General features: G+C 33.7%; 2 protein-coding genes and 1 pseudogene across 3 annotated transcripts; 1 reads left to right on the top strand and 2 right to left on the bottom strand.

Annotated features, from left to right (window-relative positions):
* Positions 1-555: 555 nt before the first annotated feature.
* LOC145601486 (two-component response regulator-like APRR1) lies at positions 556-8,087 on the bottom strand. 2 transcript variants are annotated; one of them, XM_081657518.1, is made up of 7 exons: positions 7,784-8,087; positions 7,492-7,658; positions 5,229-5,390; positions 5,010-5,143; positions 4,628-4,795; positions 2,497-2,581; positions 556-2,078 (listed from the first exon to the last, which is right to left on the bottom strand). In XM_081657518.1, the coding sequence occupies exons 2-7, from the start codon at positions 7,637-7,639 to the stop codon at positions 1,120-1,122; spliced, it is 1,656 nt and encodes a 551-aa protein (XP_081513644.1). In that variant the 5' UTR covers positions 7,640-7,658; positions 7,784-8,087; the 3' UTR covers positions 556-1,119. The 2 variants fall into 2 exon arrangements, with proteins under 2 accessions (XP_081513644.1, XP_081513636.1); XM_081657510.1 differs by having other exon boundaries at positions 7,492-8,087.
* A 3,960-nt stretch (positions 8,088-12,047) lies between these two features.
* On the bottom strand, positions 12,048-14,528 carry LOC145576378 (basic endochitinase-like; annotated as a pseudogene).
* Positions 14,529-16,581: 2,053 nt separating this feature from the next.
* Positions 16,582-19,781, top strand: LOC145601500 (GPN-loop GTPase 3-like). The gene is made up of 2 exons (XM_081657530.1): positions 16,582-16,706; positions 18,770-19,781. The coding sequence occupies exon 2, from the start codon at positions 18,791-18,793 to the stop codon at positions 19,598-19,600; it is 810 nt and encodes a 269-aa protein (XP_081513656.1). The 5' UTR covers positions 16,582-16,706; positions 18,770-18,790; the 3' UTR covers positions 19,601-19,781.
* The last annotated feature ends 967 nt before the right edge of the window (positions 19,782-20,748 follow it).

Genomic DNA, 20,748 nt, shown 5'->3' on the forward strand with positions numbered 1-20,748 from the left:
AATTACATAGATATGTGTTAATCTTATTTGAGCTAATATGGTTCTGCTAACAACTTTAAGAATTAATATCAGGATAGCCTAAATGAACGTGTTAATCTTATTTCTTTGTCATGTATAACTCATCAAAGAAAGGGAGCTAATAAAATTTTTTCAGTTGATATCTATTAATTACGGAATGCTTAAATTAACCTAGACTACTATTTTAACCAAGACTAATTTTCCTGTCAAAATGAAAAACAAAAACATAACAAATCAAACAAACTATCCTTTATCGAACATAAGACTATATATGTTGTTCTAAGCGAGGGTAAGAATTTGCCCAAAGGCAAGCTTATCAAGTATAGAGGATAACTTCCACAGGTCCTGTTTTGAGACCTTAAAGATGTACTGAACCAAGATGGTTAATTAAAGATAGTAGATAACGGTGTGCATTTCAACTAGCCTGAAAAGAGAGAAAGGATATACAAATGCGGTTGAGGTGCAATTACAAACCAACTAAATAGAGTCAAGCAGATCTCCAAGTTCTCTGGCAGGCCACGCCCTGCACAAGTAAGATGCACATCAAGAAGGCACCACCTGATTTAAGTATAAACATAGACTGAAATTAACAGGTTTCACAACAATTATGACATGATAAGAATGAAGTTAAATTCTTCAGCTTTTCTATAGATACATCTGATCACTATGCGCCTCTTTACAATAATGGGTAAAACATGAAGGAAAAATAAATAAAGAAAAACCCTTCATTTAACCAATAAAGTTGGATTCCCAACTTCACGCGGCAGCACTTGCAGAATGAAGGATAAAGATGATCCATATAAATGCCTTGTGAACCACCCCATCCAGATGAAAGCTTCAGGCAGCTCCCTCTAAAAGGAGCTTCATGGGACTGAAGATGTTGGAGATGAAAATTTCCCATGATTGCATAAATCACCCCACAACAGAGATGCTTACAAAGTCGAAGGTACAGGCCTGCAAGCTCTAGAGAGCAATAACAAATCCATGCCATATTTTTTCGTTAAGGACATGAAAAATGGAGCTCAGACAGATTTGGAAAAAAACAATTATGGCGGCAACAGCAGTGATCCATCAGAAAAATGGTTTTCCTCAAATATGTAGTCAAGAAGTGTCATCTTCTGGAGATGAATTAGGATCCTCTTCATCTTCCTCATAAAGGTCAGGAGATGGATCTCCATTAAGATCTACAGTCACGCCATTCACCTTCCTCACGAACTGCCCACGTACACGTGGCCTTCTCTCAGCAAGCTTTTTGCGATTCACATACCTTATTTTTTTATCAAAACACCGCTCCTTCCTTTTCTGCCTAAATTTGATCAGAGCTGCCTCTCTCCTGTCAACTTTGCTTAATTTTGTTTCACTAGAAGGTAAATTACCAAATGATGTCACTTGGTGGTTAGCAGGTGACTGACCCTGTGGCAAGCATACACTCATTGGGTAATAAGAAAATGGTGTCATCCCAGGTACATGCGATGGACAATGTGAAAGGTGGTTATAATGAGGCATCATAGTTGATTGCCCATGATTTTGAAGATCCTTCTGTTGTGTATGTGTTGATGATGGCATCATAAACTGGTTCATGACTCCGGGCATGAAGTAAGGATAAGCAGTATGTGCTGCCAAAGTCGAGGTATCAAACTGCATCCCATTTTTCGGCTGCATGTGCACCTCGGACAAGCCTTCATCGTTAGATTTATTTCGCATTAATTCCATAGTTACAGGAGGGGTGCACGACCTTTCCATGGAAGTGGAATCAGGTACACTAGTACTGCTGGGGAAGTCTTCTCCATGTGAGTTATTTTCCCACACGTCAACATTTTCACATCTCATACTGCCATTGATTACATGCCCATTCCAAGTATCTGTTTTATCATCTGGTCTGGAAGCTTGAGCAGCATTAGCTTCAACATCAACAATTGTTCGACAATTGCTCTCAACTGCGCCGGATTTGACGTAAGTGAAGAATGCAGAACATTCACCAATCTTCAGCTCACTCTTCTTAGGAAAAAGGTCACTCTTTCTCAAAAATGGCTCACTCTTTTTGGAAAATGGCACAAAACCTGACCAAACATAAAGATTCTCAAGATGATCACCGCAGACAAATGACAAAAAAGACTTGCACACTTGACCAAAAAACAAAAAAAAAAAAAAAAAAGTACATCTGTAACAAATCTGATTTAGTTTTCGAATTCTCAACCCCTTTATATTAAACAATACTCACTTGAACGACCAACAGCATATCTGTAATTCAGAAACTACAGCACTGTTCACTGAAAGGGAAAAAAAACAAAAACCTACGAAGTAAGTTTTAATCGAGTCACATGGGATTCTATATATGTTCTGGAGTCATATTTCAATGTCAGTAATTACAAGACTTAGAATAGCAGCACATTTAAACTAAAACCAGATTGGAAACAAAGCTCATAAATAACCTTAAGAAAGAAAGAAAGAAAGAAATATAAATGCAAAGCAGCTTGCCTGTCCGGCGCTCACTTGGAGCTGGTATAGCAGATCGACAGTCAAATATATTTGCAGGCACAGCATCAGAAGTGACTTTGTTACACTGCATCAACAGGAGGGAAAAAAATGAGGAAAACAGGAGCAGTAAACTGGAGAAGGAAGAAGTGAGGCAAGATGTGAGCTTCAAGGGTAAAATAAAAGCATATCATACTCCCTAACACCCTTCGTTACATAATGTTCAACTCACATTCTGTTTTGCTGTGTTTTAGAAAGTTCATCTCACATCTACTCCCCACCCCCCCCCCCCCCCCCCTTACCCCACAATATATACACATTTCCACTCACTTCACTATCTCCTACTGTTACCAACTTTTTCTTACATTAACCCTCCTTGTTACTCCAACTCTCTTGCTATTAACACTTTAACTTAACCCACTTACTATTTCCAAGTTTTCTAGGAGCTAAGAGTCTACTATTAGTGAGTCAAACATTATGAAATAGACAAAGCATAATTACAAAGAGGAGAATTAGTACTTCATGTGAGTTAAACATTATAAAATGGAGGGAGATTAATCCCCCAGAGAGAGAGAGAGAAATAGAGAGATATATGCAAAATGAATAAATTCATAAATAGAAATTTTTTTAATAATCACAGAGAGGACAATTTGTCCTCCATGCAAGTCATAAGAACAGTTTGTCACTTATGAACAACATTACATAAAATTCATTTCATAAAACTAGAAAAGCCACAAGACCAAAGCCAAGAATACTTCAACTCACAGCATATAAATATTATGTCATTCCTAAATATCCATAACATAACCCTGCAAGCCTGATGCCAAAATGTTTTTCTCTCATTTAAAGAGGAGACATTTAATTCACACCATTCTTAGAGTCAAATAAAATATAAAACAAAAATTGAATCATGTCACAATGCAAACATAGACTGCTTCCATCCTCTCTACCCCCGAACATGTAAAACACCAAAAGAATAAAGTGTTTACACTCAAGATGAATTGACAAAATTAAAGAGTTAGATTAGGCAGTAACATTTGCGCTTATACAAGAAATTACAAATAAAAACTCACTTGAAAATTGAAGAGCCCTCTTACACAAACACTTAGATCAGAATTTTTATTTTGATCAGAAATTATTAATATATTTCGTATAAACAATCAAGAACCCATAAACAGTCAGTTTCATCATTTTACAAGATTCTCATCTAAAGTGTAAAATCCAGGATTGTGACCATCCACCTTTGTCATTAACCAAGGTAAATATCCGATCCATTCCACTAAAGTTCATAACTTGTTTCAGTCACTATGTGCCAAAGAAAGCAAAGTTCCAATATGAGTGACCAAGTCCATTTCCTCACCCACCATATTTAAGTCACAAACCCCAAAAACCAAACCCCCTTCAAATTTACACACACAAGGTCTCATGCCCAGTACATATTCTCCCCTCTCGGCCTCTCCTTCTAATCCAGTGTTATAATAAAACAACATAAATTTTTGTACATAAAATCACTAAAGGATGTAGCTTGGTACTCCGTAAATAGTATGTTAAACTAGTATTTGCAATTTCAAGCATGGTATTTTTTTTTTCATTTTGTCAGGAGAGGGGACAGAATAAATTTGCACCTCGCAAAAGAACCTATATCTAATGCATTACAGAAAGGTAGCACAACAATCATTTCATAATTGCAAGATAGAGGCCAAAAAATCAGTTGTTCCCAATAATCCTTCCCATCCTCCAAACAAAAACAAACTAAAAGGCTGCAAATAGTAGCTTGCAGTGCGCATTTGTGTTTCTTGCATATACAACATTATAATTTGTTATTGACAGTTGACATTGTTGGACATGCCAAACAAATTTATCCAATGAGACTTCCCAGGCTTCTCAATCACTAGTTAGAACTAGTTCTTATTGTATTCTAGGAATTCACACTTCATGCAAGAAAATATTCAATAAGCACTGAGAATTAATAGGACGATATTTAAACAAAAACAAAGCACGAATAAAGAAAAGCTCAAACTGATAAAAATGGCTTGCCCTGATCAAGGACAAAAGCAGAGGAGTACATGTAAAAATCCTCTTAACACACAAATAAAAATCTCAGGTGAAATGTTATGCCTGCCTAAACACTGACCTCCTCCTCCTGTTGTATTGCAATGCTCATTTCTGGATTAACACTTCTCCGGGACTTATCATCTGTGTCATCGGAGAACAGTGTTGTGCTGTTAGTATTAGCATCACTGGGATCTGACGCAGCTATTTCGAGGTCATAACTCACGATATTCTTCTCCGCAAGGCCAAGCTGCGAATATAGTAAGGAGCCCAAATAATTAGATGTCTCTTAGTGATAAAAAATATTCCTCAGTTGGAAAATGAAGCATGAGCAGACGGAGGTTTCTAAATTTCACAAGCAAAGAACAATTATTTCATCTCAAATATATTTGTAGGGTGTAACTACATAGGATCACACAAAATCACTAACAAGCAATTTGGCATGTAAACTACTTGACACTTACCATTCGTCGCCTCCTCCACATGTGAGTCCACAAGTTTAACAGCTCATTCGTCCGTAATGGCTTCACAAGGAAGTCTGCTGCTCCCAGCCTCAAGCACTTCACAACAAGAGTAACTTCATCTTGTGTTGACATCACTAACAAAAAGATGAAGAATAAAAATAAATAACAAATTTATAATTAAGTTACAAACAAAAAAAATGGAAATAGCGGCAAACATACTAATCACAGGTATTCGTTGCAACTGTTTGTCCCGCATTATGTACTTTAACAGCTTGAACCCCTTTTTTGTAGGAAGATCAACCTCAGAAAGTATAATATCAATGTCAGAACTCTCTGCATTAAGCGCATCAACAACCTGTCTAGCAGACTTGACTGATGTCACTGTAGCATACAAACACGCATAGAAACAAGTAAATTCATTGGTGAAAAGACAGAATATCGTTAAATATATGCAAACAAGAAAACTAGGCCTCCCCACATGGGCCACATCTACACAATTACTTCCATTAAAGAATGGAAGCCACACAAATTAAAAGGAAAAAGTGCAAAAATGCAAGACCATTACCTCACAATAATTAATTAAAAGTAAAACAAAGAGATAAATATACTGAATTGGCATGTAGCTTGACAAGTTATCAAATTCCGTCAGATGATACTTGACATGTCAGCAAATACAAAGGCAATCCACATTTGTTGATAGGACTCTTAAGTCTTAGTCTAGTATTACCGGTATTAATGACCATCCAAATATTATGAATAAGCTTTCTTTGATTGCAAGGTGCATCATCCTTAATCTACCCTTTACTTACTTAGACCTCCCGTTAAGGGATAGTCCAAAGGAATGGGTTTAGGAATTGGATGTAGAAAAGGTGGCTTGGAAGCTAGATGGATGGGAGATGGCAATAAGAGAGAGTGAGAGACAGCTAGAACACGACGTTTTACTAAAAATATCACCTCCATAATTTGTCAAATTAGTCACAAGTCAATGGCAGGTCCATGAAGGACCAAAGCTGGTTGACTGTTCATAACATTAAAAATCAACTAAAAACATGACAAGTATTCCAAAAACAATACATCATATGCAAACCGCTTACAGAGGAGAAACAGATAATTACAGTGCAAAACAGAACCTCCCCTGAATTTAGTGAGTTACATACAAGGTATGACAAAAAAAAAAAAAAAAACCATCACTCACCTTAGTCACTCGTCAGTAATATATTTTGGTATTACAAGAACCAAGTTATCCGATAGTCCCAGCATAAACTTTCTTTATATCTCACCGTAATCATTGAAATTTTTGGTCATGTCAGGTGCAAACATTAAGTAGCCCAAGGAGTGAGATGATATAGCTTTCCAAAAAAACAAACATGCAGCTAAACCAACTATGAAGTATGAACACTCTTTTAGTACCATGATTAAGCAGAAGCTTGACAGCCTTAACTATCTCCAATTCATTGAGGATCTTTCAATAGAAAAAACTCAAATCCGCACAAACCACGAACTAAATGGGAAACTTAGAACCAATAACCACCTTTGCAACCCCTCAATCTTATGAAGTACCCTCCTATCACCAAATTCAGTCTCATCTAACCACATAATTGATAACCTTAACATTACTCCACAAGCTCGGTTTTCCAACATTCAGCATATCTCTGATCCATCGAGCATCTTTCAATATTTAAAATTCAAATCCGCAAAAACCACTAACTAAATGGGAAACCTAAAACCTTATTGCAACCCTTCAATCATAGAAGTACCCTTCCTATCATCATTTATCACCTTTACATTACTCCACAAACTCGAATTTCCATAATTCAGCACGACTTCTCAACACTCTATCATTACAATATCAGTTTAAAGTACAACTAATCCCACAACAGCATTTTTTGCCTAACCAAACATTAACATGACTGTCCTTTTTCATGTCAGTACTCTAATTTCTGTAAAAAGTACCACATCCGTCCAGAAATTATAATTAAATATACTATTTTAAGATGTCCGTAAAAAAATTTACTCCGTACATCTCCTAACATCCAAAAAATCACTTCAAAAAGATCTCAAAGGTACAATCATACAATTATAATTTACTACAGGATTTCATAAAAATCGAAATCATTGCTAATCCTTAATTATGAGGGGTCAGAACAATATAAGAACTATTTCTACAACTAGAATAGTATAGGACTATATGTAAATGGGTGATGATATACATAGCCCAAGTTGAAAATTCATGACAAAAACACGCGCAAATTAGTGTAATTAATGTTAATCTATCCATAATATTTCCTTTTTTAGCTGACCCTAACGGGTTTATCATTTTCCTATGTAAATTAGACAATCTTAAAGTACTAAAAATATCATAGAAAAATATCCAACATAAATATCTAACAGATATTTCCAAAATAAAAGTACAATTAATTAAATAAAAAGAGCAATTAAAAGATTTAAACAACACTGAAAACATGAAATTAAATAAAATTACCCTGATAAGAACACTTGCAAAGGAGAGAGAAAACCTCTTGAGAGCTTTTTGAATCATTATCACACAACAAAATCCTAACTTTGCTTCGATCAATAAACTGATCAGTAGTATTCTTCACGTTACTAGGCCCAACTTCATCAATCTCCATTTTCCCCAAAAATAAAACCCTAAAACCAAAAATCGAAAAAAAAAAAAAAAAAAAATCCCTAATTTTGTTATCTCATGATTTTCGCCATAAAATGGAAGAAAATTTCAATTGATTTTGAGTACTAATAAGAAATTAATTCATAACTATAGAAGTTCCATTAGAGCAGCAGAATTGCTAAAAGCAGAGGAGAGAGAAAGTGGAACAGTGAAGATTTTAATTGAAGACGCCATTTTCATCATCACCTAATTCTCCAGAGTTTTTTTCAGGAGAGAGGGAAAGAAGAGGGTAAATAAATATCAATCATGATATTTGAGAACCAACAAAATTGGACGGCTTAGATTGAGTTTTGATGGAGAATGGACGGTTAGATTGAGAGATAGTGGGACCTACACGGCGTATGTTAGTAGGTTGTGGGGCCCTCTTCCCCGACCAAACAATTTTTCTTTTTTCGCTTTTATTTTCTCTTTCTTCTCCAATTATCAAGTTCAAATAGAGTATCCTCCTGTCAAAAATAAATAAATTGTCTATTGGCGTCCAATTATATTACGACAACTCGACAATCACTTTGTTAGGATTAATTCCGTCTCATATTATTTGCAACTAATAGATAATTTATTAATTTAACTTATATTTTTATCAGATTATTGTAATTAATATGAAACGGAGGTAATATGTAATGCGACTGTATTTTTATTGTATTAACAATTTTAACATATATTTGTATTTTACGTATCATTTATTTGCATTTAAATAAAATTAATTTTGTTTAATGAAGCCAAAAAAATTGAACTATTTATGGCCTAATTTATATATTTTGAATTGCAGCCATTAGGTAAGTATTGAATGTTACTGGTAGAAAAAAAAATTCACTTTTAGTTGAGCTCAAGATGATGTTTAAATTCATTTTATTCAGTTCTCGTGTTTTTGGACTATGATCAAGTTAAATGAACACCCTAATTACAGTACAACTGTGTCCTATTGATCCAGGTATTTAATAAACATAAAGGAGCTATGATTAATACTCATAGCTCGTTTATGTTATATTTACCTGCACTCATATACCTCGATATTTATATTAATACTCATAAGAACTTTTCTGTACTTACTTAAGCTTAATAAGAATAAATTTTTATTATTAAATTATTTTTCAATTTGCAATACAAAATTTATTTAATGGTCAAGTGGGTGATGCTTACAAGTATAATGGGGTACGTGGACGATTAAGATTAATTTAGGATTTGTATAATAGATTGAAGTGAAAGGGTGAAAGGCGCATTTTAGCAAAGTAGAAGGACGTGGATGAAAGAGAAAGGACACGGAGGAAAGAAAAGTGAAGGAAAAAGGGACAATATGAAAATAGGATAGTCCATTGGAGATAGGGGGCTGGCCACGTCATTTCTAGATCTATTATTTCCTTAGATTTTTTTTTAGATTTTTTCTATTTTTCCTTTGTAAAAAGATTTTAAGGATAGTACCACAAAATCAAATTCTTCTTTAAGATCATTTCTTATTTTTGCATTGCGTGTCGTCCTTTTATTGATGCAATTGCACCTATGGAAAGAAATATTCCATCTGTTTAGGTACCGGGATAAATGAATAGTTCAGTTATAGTAGGCATAATTTGAGTAAGGGAGTATAATTTTATTGGTTAGAATTTCCTCTCCGACTTTAGAAGATTTGATTATGAGATCAATTTTCATTACTAGCCCTTGTGACTCTTCTTTATAAGTGGAATATATGGTACCAGGTATAAAAAGTCTCATGTTGCATTCATATGAGAGTAGTATTCTCACAATTCAAGGCCAAAGAGCTTTTGTGTGAGAGACGTAATAGAACATGTGCATTCAACAACACCAAATATTGCCAAAAGTTAATTACTCTACTAATTTGTCCCTTCATCCTCAAATATGCGTCTTGTAAGTTACGAAGTATTTTGCTCAATCCTGAAATAATTAATTTTAACCTTACCTTATGAGTTATGACCCTGAATGATTAGATGTAAAACATTTCCATTGAAAGATTAGGTTTCATAGAAAACATATTTTTGAGAAAAACCACATTTGTAAATTAGTTTTCCTTTGTTTGGTCTTACAAGGAAAGTTAAAAGAGCTTAAAAATAGGAATATGGAAATAATATAAGAATGGATGAGAAGAAAATACAATGGAGATAAGGAGAATGGAGGGGGGAGGAAAATATGACTTCCCTTATTTAGTTAGAAAAATGTTTTCTACGGATTATTAACCACCCCCTTTACAACCAAGCAAAATAAAAGAAATTGAAAATATTTTTTTATGAAAACATTTTACATTAAATCAAACAGGGTTTAAATGAAAATTTTATCTTACCAACTCATCTATCTATCTCATGTGATGTGAACTCCATCTACCATTAACTATCTCACTCTCACTATATCACTCTCACTCTCACTCTCACTCTCACTCTCACTCTATTTACTCTATTTCATGTGAACAATGTGAGGTCCTTCTACTTATTTTACACTTAACTATAACAGTATAACTATAAATAAATGTACATTATCCTCTATTTACTCTTAATATGTACGTCCAAACTTGTGATGACAATAATTTGAAGACGGAGAAAGTGATGTTTTATATACAAAATTAGAATAGGGATATGAATTTTGAGAAAAATAGTTGGCTACATTACCACACACCTTTAATTTAAACTGTTCCAAAGTTAGTATTAATTGCAGTTTTACAACTGATGGTTTGATGTACCGTATATTGTACAAGTTTGTACTAAATCTAAGTCTCCTATAAGGCTATAAAGCAATTGATACACATACATTTTTAGAGGTGCCCCACTAACTACAAATTGCTTGGGAGTAGGAGGATTCCCTTACCTTCCCCCTCTACTCTTAAGCGCGACCTGTGAGCTAGGCTGGTTAAACCTGTGAGAGGTGTTGGTTCAGTAGAGTCCTTCATCTCACCTTTAAAAAAATAATCATAAAATAAAATTGATATATACAATGGAATATGAATCAACCTTATTCCCCTACACATTATGTGGATTAATCCAAAGGTACTTTGAAAAAAAAATTCCTACGAACATAGCATGAACTAACCTTACTCCCAGGGTCCTAGAATTAACCATAATTATGCAACTTAAAACATATGGTGTGCTTTTCTGACCCATGTTGTCTTTTTTTTTCCCATGTTATTGAGTTTGAATCATTTGAATGAAGTGAAATTTTGTCCTATAGCTAGAGACCAAATTTCTTGTATTTAATGAGAGCTACGAAATAGGAAGTACAACACCTCACGTAAATGGTAAGTTTATGTGTACCCCACATAGACAACCAATTCTATTAGTTGAAATAGCTGGTCCACTTATTAACATCTAAAATTTTAAACTAAAATCTCAATTTGTATTTGATAGAAGGACAATTGAGATTTGAGATATAGATACATTACATCATACGATCCATACATAGTACATTCTTACAAATCATAAAACTTCATTAGCATGCACCTTAATTACTACAGTCTAACATAAACATAATCTAATTAGGCATAGACTTCACAAGCTTCCTAAACCACAAACTTAATTAGACACTTAATAACGAGTACAATAACGTATAACAAATCTAATTAGGCATAGCATTACATAACACATACTTCAACAGGTTCATTATTAACCACGTACTTAATCAGACACTTAATTACGAGTACACAAACTTAAGCAGGTTCATTATTGACCACGTACGTAATTAGGGCCTGTTCTCTTCCGTTGAAATCCAGTCCAGTTCAGTTCAGTTCAGTTCAACTCTTAATTTACGTCGAATGATATTGCTAATGATATAAAGCCAAATTTCATTCTTTTAAGCTCTTATTACAACGACGATGACAACAACAACAACAACGACAACAACGACGACGACGACGACAACAACAACAACAACAACAACAACAACAACAACAACAATAATAATAATAATAACAATAATAATAATAATCAATAAGTAATAAATAATAATAATAATAATAATAATAATAATCAATAAATAATAATAATAATAATAATAATAATAACAATAATAATACTAATAATAATAATACTAATAATAATAATCAATAAATAATAATAATAATAATAATCATCAATAAATAATAATAATAATAATAATAATAATAATAATAATAACAATAATAATAATAACAACAACAATAATAATAATAATAATCAATAAATAATAATAATAATCATCAATAATTAATAATAATAATAATAATAATAATAATAATAATAATAATATTAATAATAATATGTACATTTGTATATACACATATGTATAGTAATAAATAATCAATAAATAATCAAAGATCACTAATCCGTATTTAAAAATCACTAATTAATAAGTTCAGTTCAGTCAATCGGAACAGGCCCTTAGACACTATTTTTGATGCCTTGACTAAACCCAGTTCTCACATCATGAACTCTATCCCAAAGCATAACTCCTCCATATTTGTCACCAAATCCCTTAACAAAAGGAAGCACTTGGCTTATAAGTGTTTGTGAAGGAACAAACCCACTTCCAGCAGCGCTCTTTGTTGCTTCAGCAGGCAACCCAACAAAGAACTTCTTAGCAGGGATGTTTGAGGTCCATTTTCTCCAAGAATTCTTGAACTTCTCAGGGTTACTAGCATCGAACTCGCAAGAAGGGTTGTTATAAAACTGAATCCAAACGTAGTCGAAAAGCCCGGTGTGTAGGGCACCGTTGAGCTTTTGGTCTGGGAAAGGGCATTGTGGTGCAGCACTTAGGTATACTTTCTTCCCTGATTGTTGCCCATGCTCGGTGAGTCTCCGTGCTAGCGCTTGGTAGTGTGGCATACCTGACTCAATGTCAAAATCTATGCCATCTAGCACGGCATTGCCCGGTGAGAACATAGAAGATCATACTTCCTCCGTTCTATTAATATTGCAACAATGGATTTTTTGCACTATTCATCACTCTTGTTTGACCATATAATATGAGTTATACGTTAGGCAAAATATAGTCAAGTGGGATCTTGTTAGATTCGTCTCATTTAATACTTTCACAATATCAACTTTTTATAATTTTTACTCTTACACAATTATAGATATTTAGCATATAAAATGTGTTTTGGGATGCGTAATTTCCTCCTTGTTGCAATATTAACAGAACTGAGGAAGTATTAAATAGGGAAAGGAAGAAAAGAAGATGAGTAATAGAATTTCAAAACATTGTTATAAAAAATTGTTCTTCACACAACTTAGGGTCTATTCTCATACAATTATTTTCAGTTCAATTCAGCTCTAATAAGTTCAGTTGAGTTCAGCTCCTAATTTCCTTCTCTTATAAAATACTCATTTTAGTTCATCTCAGTTCAATTCAGCTCTAATAAGTTCAGTTCAGTTCAGTTCATTTAATAAGAACAGACCCTTAATGCTATTTTTTTTTTCAATTTAATCTAGTCGAATGTGATTAGATCTAGTCTTATTTGTTACATTAATATAAATTGAATACTTACTATAACATAAAATTTTGTGCCAACCAAAGTGTTACAATAATAATACTCCGTAGTAAAAACGCATGGACAAAATTTTAACACAGATTATTACAATCAGAGTAAATTACATAACAAGCTTATGTAGTAGTGCATACCTAGCGGCTGAAATTTGGATTGGCCTCCAAGGAAATGATCCCACAAGTAATCGGCAACACCTCTAGCTTCCTCGGACGATGATAGAGAGTAACTCTTAGTTCTAGTAGCACCACCAATGGAGAGCATGACCTTAATCCCCATACGTTGGCAATTTCGGATGCCAACACTCACTCTTTTGCACCCACCATCTTTAGGGGTGCAGTGGCCAGCCAAGTCAATTTCGGGTTTTTGGCCATTCCCAAATTTGTAAATAAATGCTATGTTAACATACTTATATAACATACTTCTACATGTATCTGTTAATGTTCCCTCATTCACATTTTGGCCCCAATAAACAGCAATTCCCCCAGCATTGGCTTTAAAGGCCAAGGAAACTAATGTTGAATAATTTAGAGAATGTAGACTAATTTCATGATTATTTAATTATATACTTAGGATAAGGTGTTGTATTTAATTAAATAAGAAATTAAAGTAGAAAACCTTGGTTGAAAGGGAGAAAGCACGGTAAAGAGAATGAAGCGAACAACCTCTCTTTGGCCCGGTCTGCCGCCCGGTCAGGGTGGGGCTCGCCCGATCGGGCGCGAGAGGTGACAGAAATTGACATCCATAACCGCCCGGTCGGGCGGTGGCTAGCCCGATCGAGCGCGAGGTGTTCAGTTTTGAAGCTGGCGGATTTCGTCAGTTATTTGCCGGTTTTGGCAGTTTTCTCTTCGTGGCTTTTGGTGAAGATTGGCTGCTATTATATATGTTTATAAAAACATATGATAAAAGTGATTCAAGGATAAGTATCAGTTGATTCTCAAACTTCTTTGAGAATTTAGTCAGTTACTTCGTGACTATTGGGTGGACAATTATTACTACTATATATATGTCTTTAAGACATGATGAAAAGAACTTGAAGAAAATATGCAGTTTATTTTCTTTGAAATATTTTGCAAACTCTATATTTATCATCATCACAAATCACATACACTTATCTACATTGAATTGTAATCATCCTACTTGTGATTGCAATTGTTCTTCGTTGTATCTCCTAAGTAAATTTCCGTGAAATCCGGTTGTAGTATAAAGTCGGAATTATACTTTTGGAAAAGTGATTCCGTTCACGCCTCGAAGATTTTACCGGTTTATTTCATTTGTTTTCTTTGTGACCCTTGTTAAAAACATAATCCCCAACAACTAAAAGAGTGGTGATTATAACTAGCAAGAAAAGAGGATATGACCCAATTTTAACACCCATTATTTTTTGAGGTTTGGCTACTATTATGTGTTAAGTGTTATTGAGTTATTCTAAGGCCATCAAGTTCAAGTCTTATCAAGTCTTATTTATAGAGTAAGAAACTACAATTACTAGTACAAGGTATTGATTTATTATGCTTGTTATAAAGTCCGACGACTTAGAAGTTGACTCAATAGTACTACTATTGTGCTAGTAGTACACTAGGAATAATAGGCAATTATTCAAGGACAACAACTTGATCAACTTGCATCTTGCATGCATTATTGCATTGTTTAGTTTAGGCCTGTTCTCATTGACTGAAGTTAGCTGAACTGAATTGAACTGAACTGAACTAAACTAAACTGAACTGAAATGAATATTTTATAAGAGAAGGAAATTAGGAGCTAAACTGAACTGAACTGAGCTGAAATGAACTGAACTGAACTGAACTGAACTAAATTTCAACGTAAGAGAACAGGCCCTAAGAAGTGTTCCCTCAATTTCAAGGTAGTTTGGTTGCATGTTTTATGTTTATAGTACTGAGTATAATTTTTGGACCATTGAAAATTACGCAGAGCTTCACTTTCTCAGAAGTGAGAAATATTATTTTGTTTATCATAAGATAAAATTCCTATGAGAATTTATTATTATTTTTTAATTAAGGGAAGTTAGATAATAAATAAGCAAATTCCCTCATTTTGTGAGAAGTAGATTTTCTCATGATTTTGTAGTCAAATCTTTATTTTGTAGGAATTTGTATTTCTCGTAGATTTAAATGTTAATATGAGATGATTGTAAAAAAATTACAAACGAGCAATAATTTACACCCCAATGTTTAAGGTATGAGTGTCGTGAGGGTTGGACAAAAGTTGATGATGAGAGGTTTTTGGTGCTATTCTTTAAATGAGTTTCTGTCATATGGTAAGAGTTATTATGTACACGCTAACACGTATGTCAATAAAGTGCTATAATAAATTGTCTTTCCCAAATTATATATCTAGGAATGGCAAGGGATCGGATTCGGGTCGGATGTGGCTAAATCCGAATCCGATCCGTTTAGTAAACGGACCCTGGACTCGGATCCGAATTCGAGTCCGAATCTGAAAAATCCGAGTCCGAATCCGATCCGACTCGTAATTTTCGGATCCGAATCCGGTCCGTTTATACGGACCTCCGAAATGATCCGAATATTTTTTTTATTTTTATTTTTTGTAATGTCATATACCTATAATTGTTTATATTATCATACCAATTAAAGTATAAACATAACATATTTAAATTATAAACAAATTACATAACAAATTTTTGCTACAAAACAAGCAAATAATTGTCCCAAGTTATAGAGCATATGCTTGTACTCTCGGATTCGGACTCCGTCGGACTTTGCGTAGGGTCCAAGTCCGATCCACCTCCTATTCGGATTCGGATCTATTTTATCGGATTCGGACTAATTTTAAACGGATTCAAATCGGATCGAATTCGAATCGAACTCGGATTAAATATATATAGCTTCCTCCTTTTACCTTTTCCATGTGTATAGTAGAAACTTTTATAAAATGCAGTCTTTGAACTTTCATTGAGCTTATATTATTAGGTATACTACATATATGCTTGCAATATTAAAAAAAAATGGTAAACAAGTAATTTTAATTTTTCAAATGAACTCGGGCAGAGGTGAATAATCATTATTTTAAATTTCAAAGGGAATTTTTTTTAAAAAATACAAGTACGTACATACAAATTGCAATTTACACTAGAGTTCGGACCTGTTCTCTTCAGCTTATTTAAGATAATTATTACTTGTTCCTTAATAAATTCAAATCAGATTAGATTAGATCAGAAAGATTTAGATTAGACCAGATCATAACTTTTAATTACTCTGTATCATTTATTTATCGTTAAATATCTGTAAAGTATTAAAATGCGGTAAAAGTTTAGTAAAATTAGTGAGATCAAATCATATCAGAATAGATGATAAAAATTCAGATCAGATCAGATCAGATCAGATCAGACCTCAAAAACAAAAACAGACCAGATTTACTTATTTCGCGTGACATTCTTTATTTCCCTCCCACACGCTTAACTCCGTTTCTGAGTTTCTCCATTCGACCCTTCTCAAAAACACAAAAACCTACCCACTAACTCCCTGCTCTCCTTACTCGTCGGAAAAAGAGCCGGCGACCACCCATCCACTGCCAGGTATTCCTCCTCTCTTCTCTCTCCTCTCATCTCTGTTTTCGTTTTTAGGGTTCCAAACAATTGCTGCTGCGACTTACAGTGCCGCTTTTTCGTCCTCTTTCCCCCTTTTTGATGAATTGTGATGCTAGATTATATATACGAAACCCTAACTTACATGCTTTTCATTCATTCATTTTTTCTGATTTTGAATTGTTTGAATTATACCATGTTAATTGATTGAAATAAATATGCTTGAAATTTAGTTTTCAATCATCTTGGGTATACCTGTATATTTCAATTTATAAAAGTTTTTATTTCACGAAAATTTGTTGTAGTATAATTCTTGAATATTTAAAGTTTGTTTGTAATATCAGTTTTTAGTTCATTAAAGTATTAAAATTCTTTGTTCATGCTTAATAATAAAGCAACCTAATATTTTAAATTTCCCGATTTCTGAAGTTAGTATGTAAGGTATTGAAGATTTATATGGGGGTTTAAGATGCTACCTTTGAAATGAATGATTTCTGTGATGAGTTTTATATCTCAGAATCTTTAGAAGCTAATTCATTTATTGAATTCATGTATATAAGACCCTAATTTTGATTCTTGATTTATAGAGGAAATGCTTTCAAAGTAAGATTAACTTGAGAATCTTACTTTAATCTAATTTTAGCTTATATGGCCTCTTTGCATTTTTTGGGAAGATGCGGGAGTATTGGAAGGGGTAGAAAACGATTTATTGAGCTAGACTTGAGCACTTCACTCAAGGTAGCCCATGGACACCTCTTTGGTTCTTTCACTAGAACTCTAGAACTATATGTTTTTTTGAACTATAAGCATGGTTTACACTTTAGATTGTTTTACATGCTGCCCAGAGTTGATAAAAAGGGGTCATTTCTGATATTAAAACATCTCTATTTCATGAAAACAAACTTTAATCTCTATGTATGTGAGTATACTGTCGTACATTGGGATGTTTTGTATGTGATTCTTACAACCCAAATTTTAATAGTTTTTAGAGATGCTCAACCATTTTGCTCGTGCCTCACTTCAGGATTTCCAAGGGATATAAATTGCATACTCTATTGTGTTTTGACTCTTACAAGTGCACTTTCACAAATCTAACACAATTTCAAAGCCCTTCAATTCAATTTAACGATTTATCAATGAACTTACCGGTTGATATTTCATCTAAATGAAATTTAAACTAAAATCTGTTCACAAGTTTTTGGTGTGAAATTTTTTAAAAATATGTCCACCAAGCCTGGTTTGTTGTAACCCAGCCTCCCTAACTCATCTTAAGTCATTTAAAATACCTTGAATCTACATTGATTTGTTTAGGTCCTTTAGGAATGTGCATATTTTAGTTATGAGGTCCTTTAGGATGCATGCCATTTATACCTATAAGAATTTGATTGAAAATTTGTTTCTTGTCAGTCTATCAAGTTGCATTCTTTAATTAGTAATTATTTTCAAAGATTCATATCTTGAAGAGAGAGTTTCCCTTCTTAGGCATTCCTTTCAGGATAGGGCATGTAGCTCACAATTGAGTGTTTGATTTGCTTTTTAAAATCTCGAAATTTCTCACTCCTCTGTCTTATGTGGATTGTAGATATTGTCTTGTTTCTTCTGGGTATTAGTGTGCGTAATTTATTTAGTAGCATTTTTAGTTTTCCCCCTTCCTGTTTGTGCTGTGTCAATTTAAGTGCTTGTTTGAATTTGAGGCCTCAATTGTGCATTAAGTAGATTTGGTGGAATATGATTGTTCCTGAAGTGGTGTCTCATCAGATATCTTCCTTATGCTTTTTATTGTCAATTATTGGACTCCATTACTTTTAACTTCCACTTTCTTTTGTTCAAGATTAAAGATTTTCCTTTCTACATTCAGCTGTGCGGCCTGTGCCTCCTTTATGTTAATTCTAATCACAGATTTCCCCAATCCTCCTTATTTTAATGGAAATCGCATGTTTACTGTGCGTGTCCTTTGTTTCTTATCTTACACTTTTCGCATTCATGCTCATGATTCTATTTTTTGAAAAATTGGAAAGCTGTAGAGGTTTGATTAATTAGCTCATTGGTGACAGGAAAACCTTGAGAAAGTCGTGATGGGGTACGCGCAGTTAGTCATTGGTCCTGCAGGAAGTGGGAAATCAACTTACTGCTCTAGCTTGTATCGACACTGTGAAACCATGCGTCGGACAATTAATATCATAAACCTTGATCCTGCTGCTGAAAACTTTGACTATCCTGTTGCTGTGGATATCAGGGAACTTATTAATTTGGAGGATGTTATGGAAGAACTTGGATTGGGTCCTAATGGGGGTTTGATTTACTGCATGGAGGAACTTGAAGATAATCTCGATGACTGGCTTACTGAAAAGCTAGATGATTTTTTGGATGATGATTATTTGGTTTTTGATTGTCCTGGGCAAATTGAACTCTTCTCTCATGTTCCAGTTCTTAAAAACTTTGTGGAGCACTTGCAGCGTAAGAGCTTCAATGTTTGTGTAGTTTATTTGCTCGACTCACAGTTCATGACAGATGTTACCAAATTTATCAGTGGCTGCTTGTCATCTTTGTCTGCAATGATCCAGCTTGAATTGCCCCACGTTAATATCATGTCAAAAATGGACCTCGTGAAGAACAAGAAAGACCTTGACGATTTCTTGAGCCCCGAGCCACAGATGTTACTGTCACAATTAAATCGTCGCATGGCTCCACAGTTTGAGAAGTTGAACAAAGCCTTGATTGATCTGGTAGATGAATACAGCATGGTGAGTTTCATCCCTCTTGATTTGAGGAAAGAGAACAGCATTCAATATGTGTTGTCACAAATTGACATGAGCATCCAGTATGGAGAAGATGCGGATGTGAAGGTTAAAGATTTCGATATCGATGCAGATGATGATGAATAGCTGCAGCTCGCTCTGACCATCGGATTAGCACAACAAAATTAGCATAGTTTCAAAACTTGGCCTATTGTAAACTGCCTTCCTCATCCTTTCTATTTTTTGTTCTTATGGATCTCTTGGTGAGTGGTGAGTAACATAAAAGTCATGTTTATTGGAACTATGGAGACTTTGAACTTTTGAAGTACATTGTTTGTTAATGCTAATTTAGTTGCAAAACATAATACAGTACTTTTATACTACTATATGTGAAGATTCCCTTTTTTCAAAATGGTGCTATACTAATTACAAGGTTTGAAGGTTAATGTAATCAAGTCATACACCTTCCCTGTTTGCCTGCTTCTCCCCTTTTTTTTTTTTTTTTTTTTTTTTTTCAATTTGGAAAGAAAATTAGCGAAAGTGCAAAAATAATGTGAATTATTATGTAATTATAAAGGTATTTTAATTTTGTACTCCTTTCGTTTCTTTTTAATTGTAGCGTATGAAGTGCAAGGCTTGTGTATATATGTAGAATCGTAGATCTTATTATAACATTCATATCTATAATTATGTTTTAGCAAAAATTATTAAACTATATATTGAGATGGATTTTAACAAGATTCGAAATGAATATGTCTTTTGCTGAGATGAATCAAACTATAAATAAAAAAAAAAGTGTGCCTATAAATAAGCGAAATTTTGTCAAGAACTACCAATTAAAATGCGCATTTTGAAAACAAATACTTATTAATTTTTTTTGTTTAAAAGAGCTACCGCAAAGTTGTAAAAAGTTTAAATATCACTACCACTATAATAATTCTAATTAGAGGATTCGGCATATAGGTTCCATTTTTTACCCTTTACCTTATAAAATAACCATCTAAATGGACTAAGAAAAAAGTTACAAGTTTTAATTATCACGGGATCAAAAGTGTAATTTTTGCCTAAAAATAGGTAAAACTGCTACTTGAAGAAGCAGTTTTAGTAGTAGTTTTAAGGAAAACCGTCACTTGAAGTAGCGGTTTTATTCTGTGATAAACGAAATTTGTTTATAACATTACTCCCCCGTCCCTAAATTACATTCCTACTTTCCTCTATTATGTGAGGAATAAATGCTAAAAAGTACACCTTAAAAAAATAATATTAAGTAAAAATAATTTCAGTTCAGTAAAAAT

Source organism: Chenopodium album, chromosome 2, assembly GCF_948465745.1.
Source record: "Chenopodium album chromosome 2, dcCheAlbu1.1, whole genome shotgun sequence".
NCBI lineage: Eukaryota > Viridiplantae > Streptophyta > Magnoliopsida > Caryophyllales > Amaranthaceae > Chenopodium > Chenopodium album.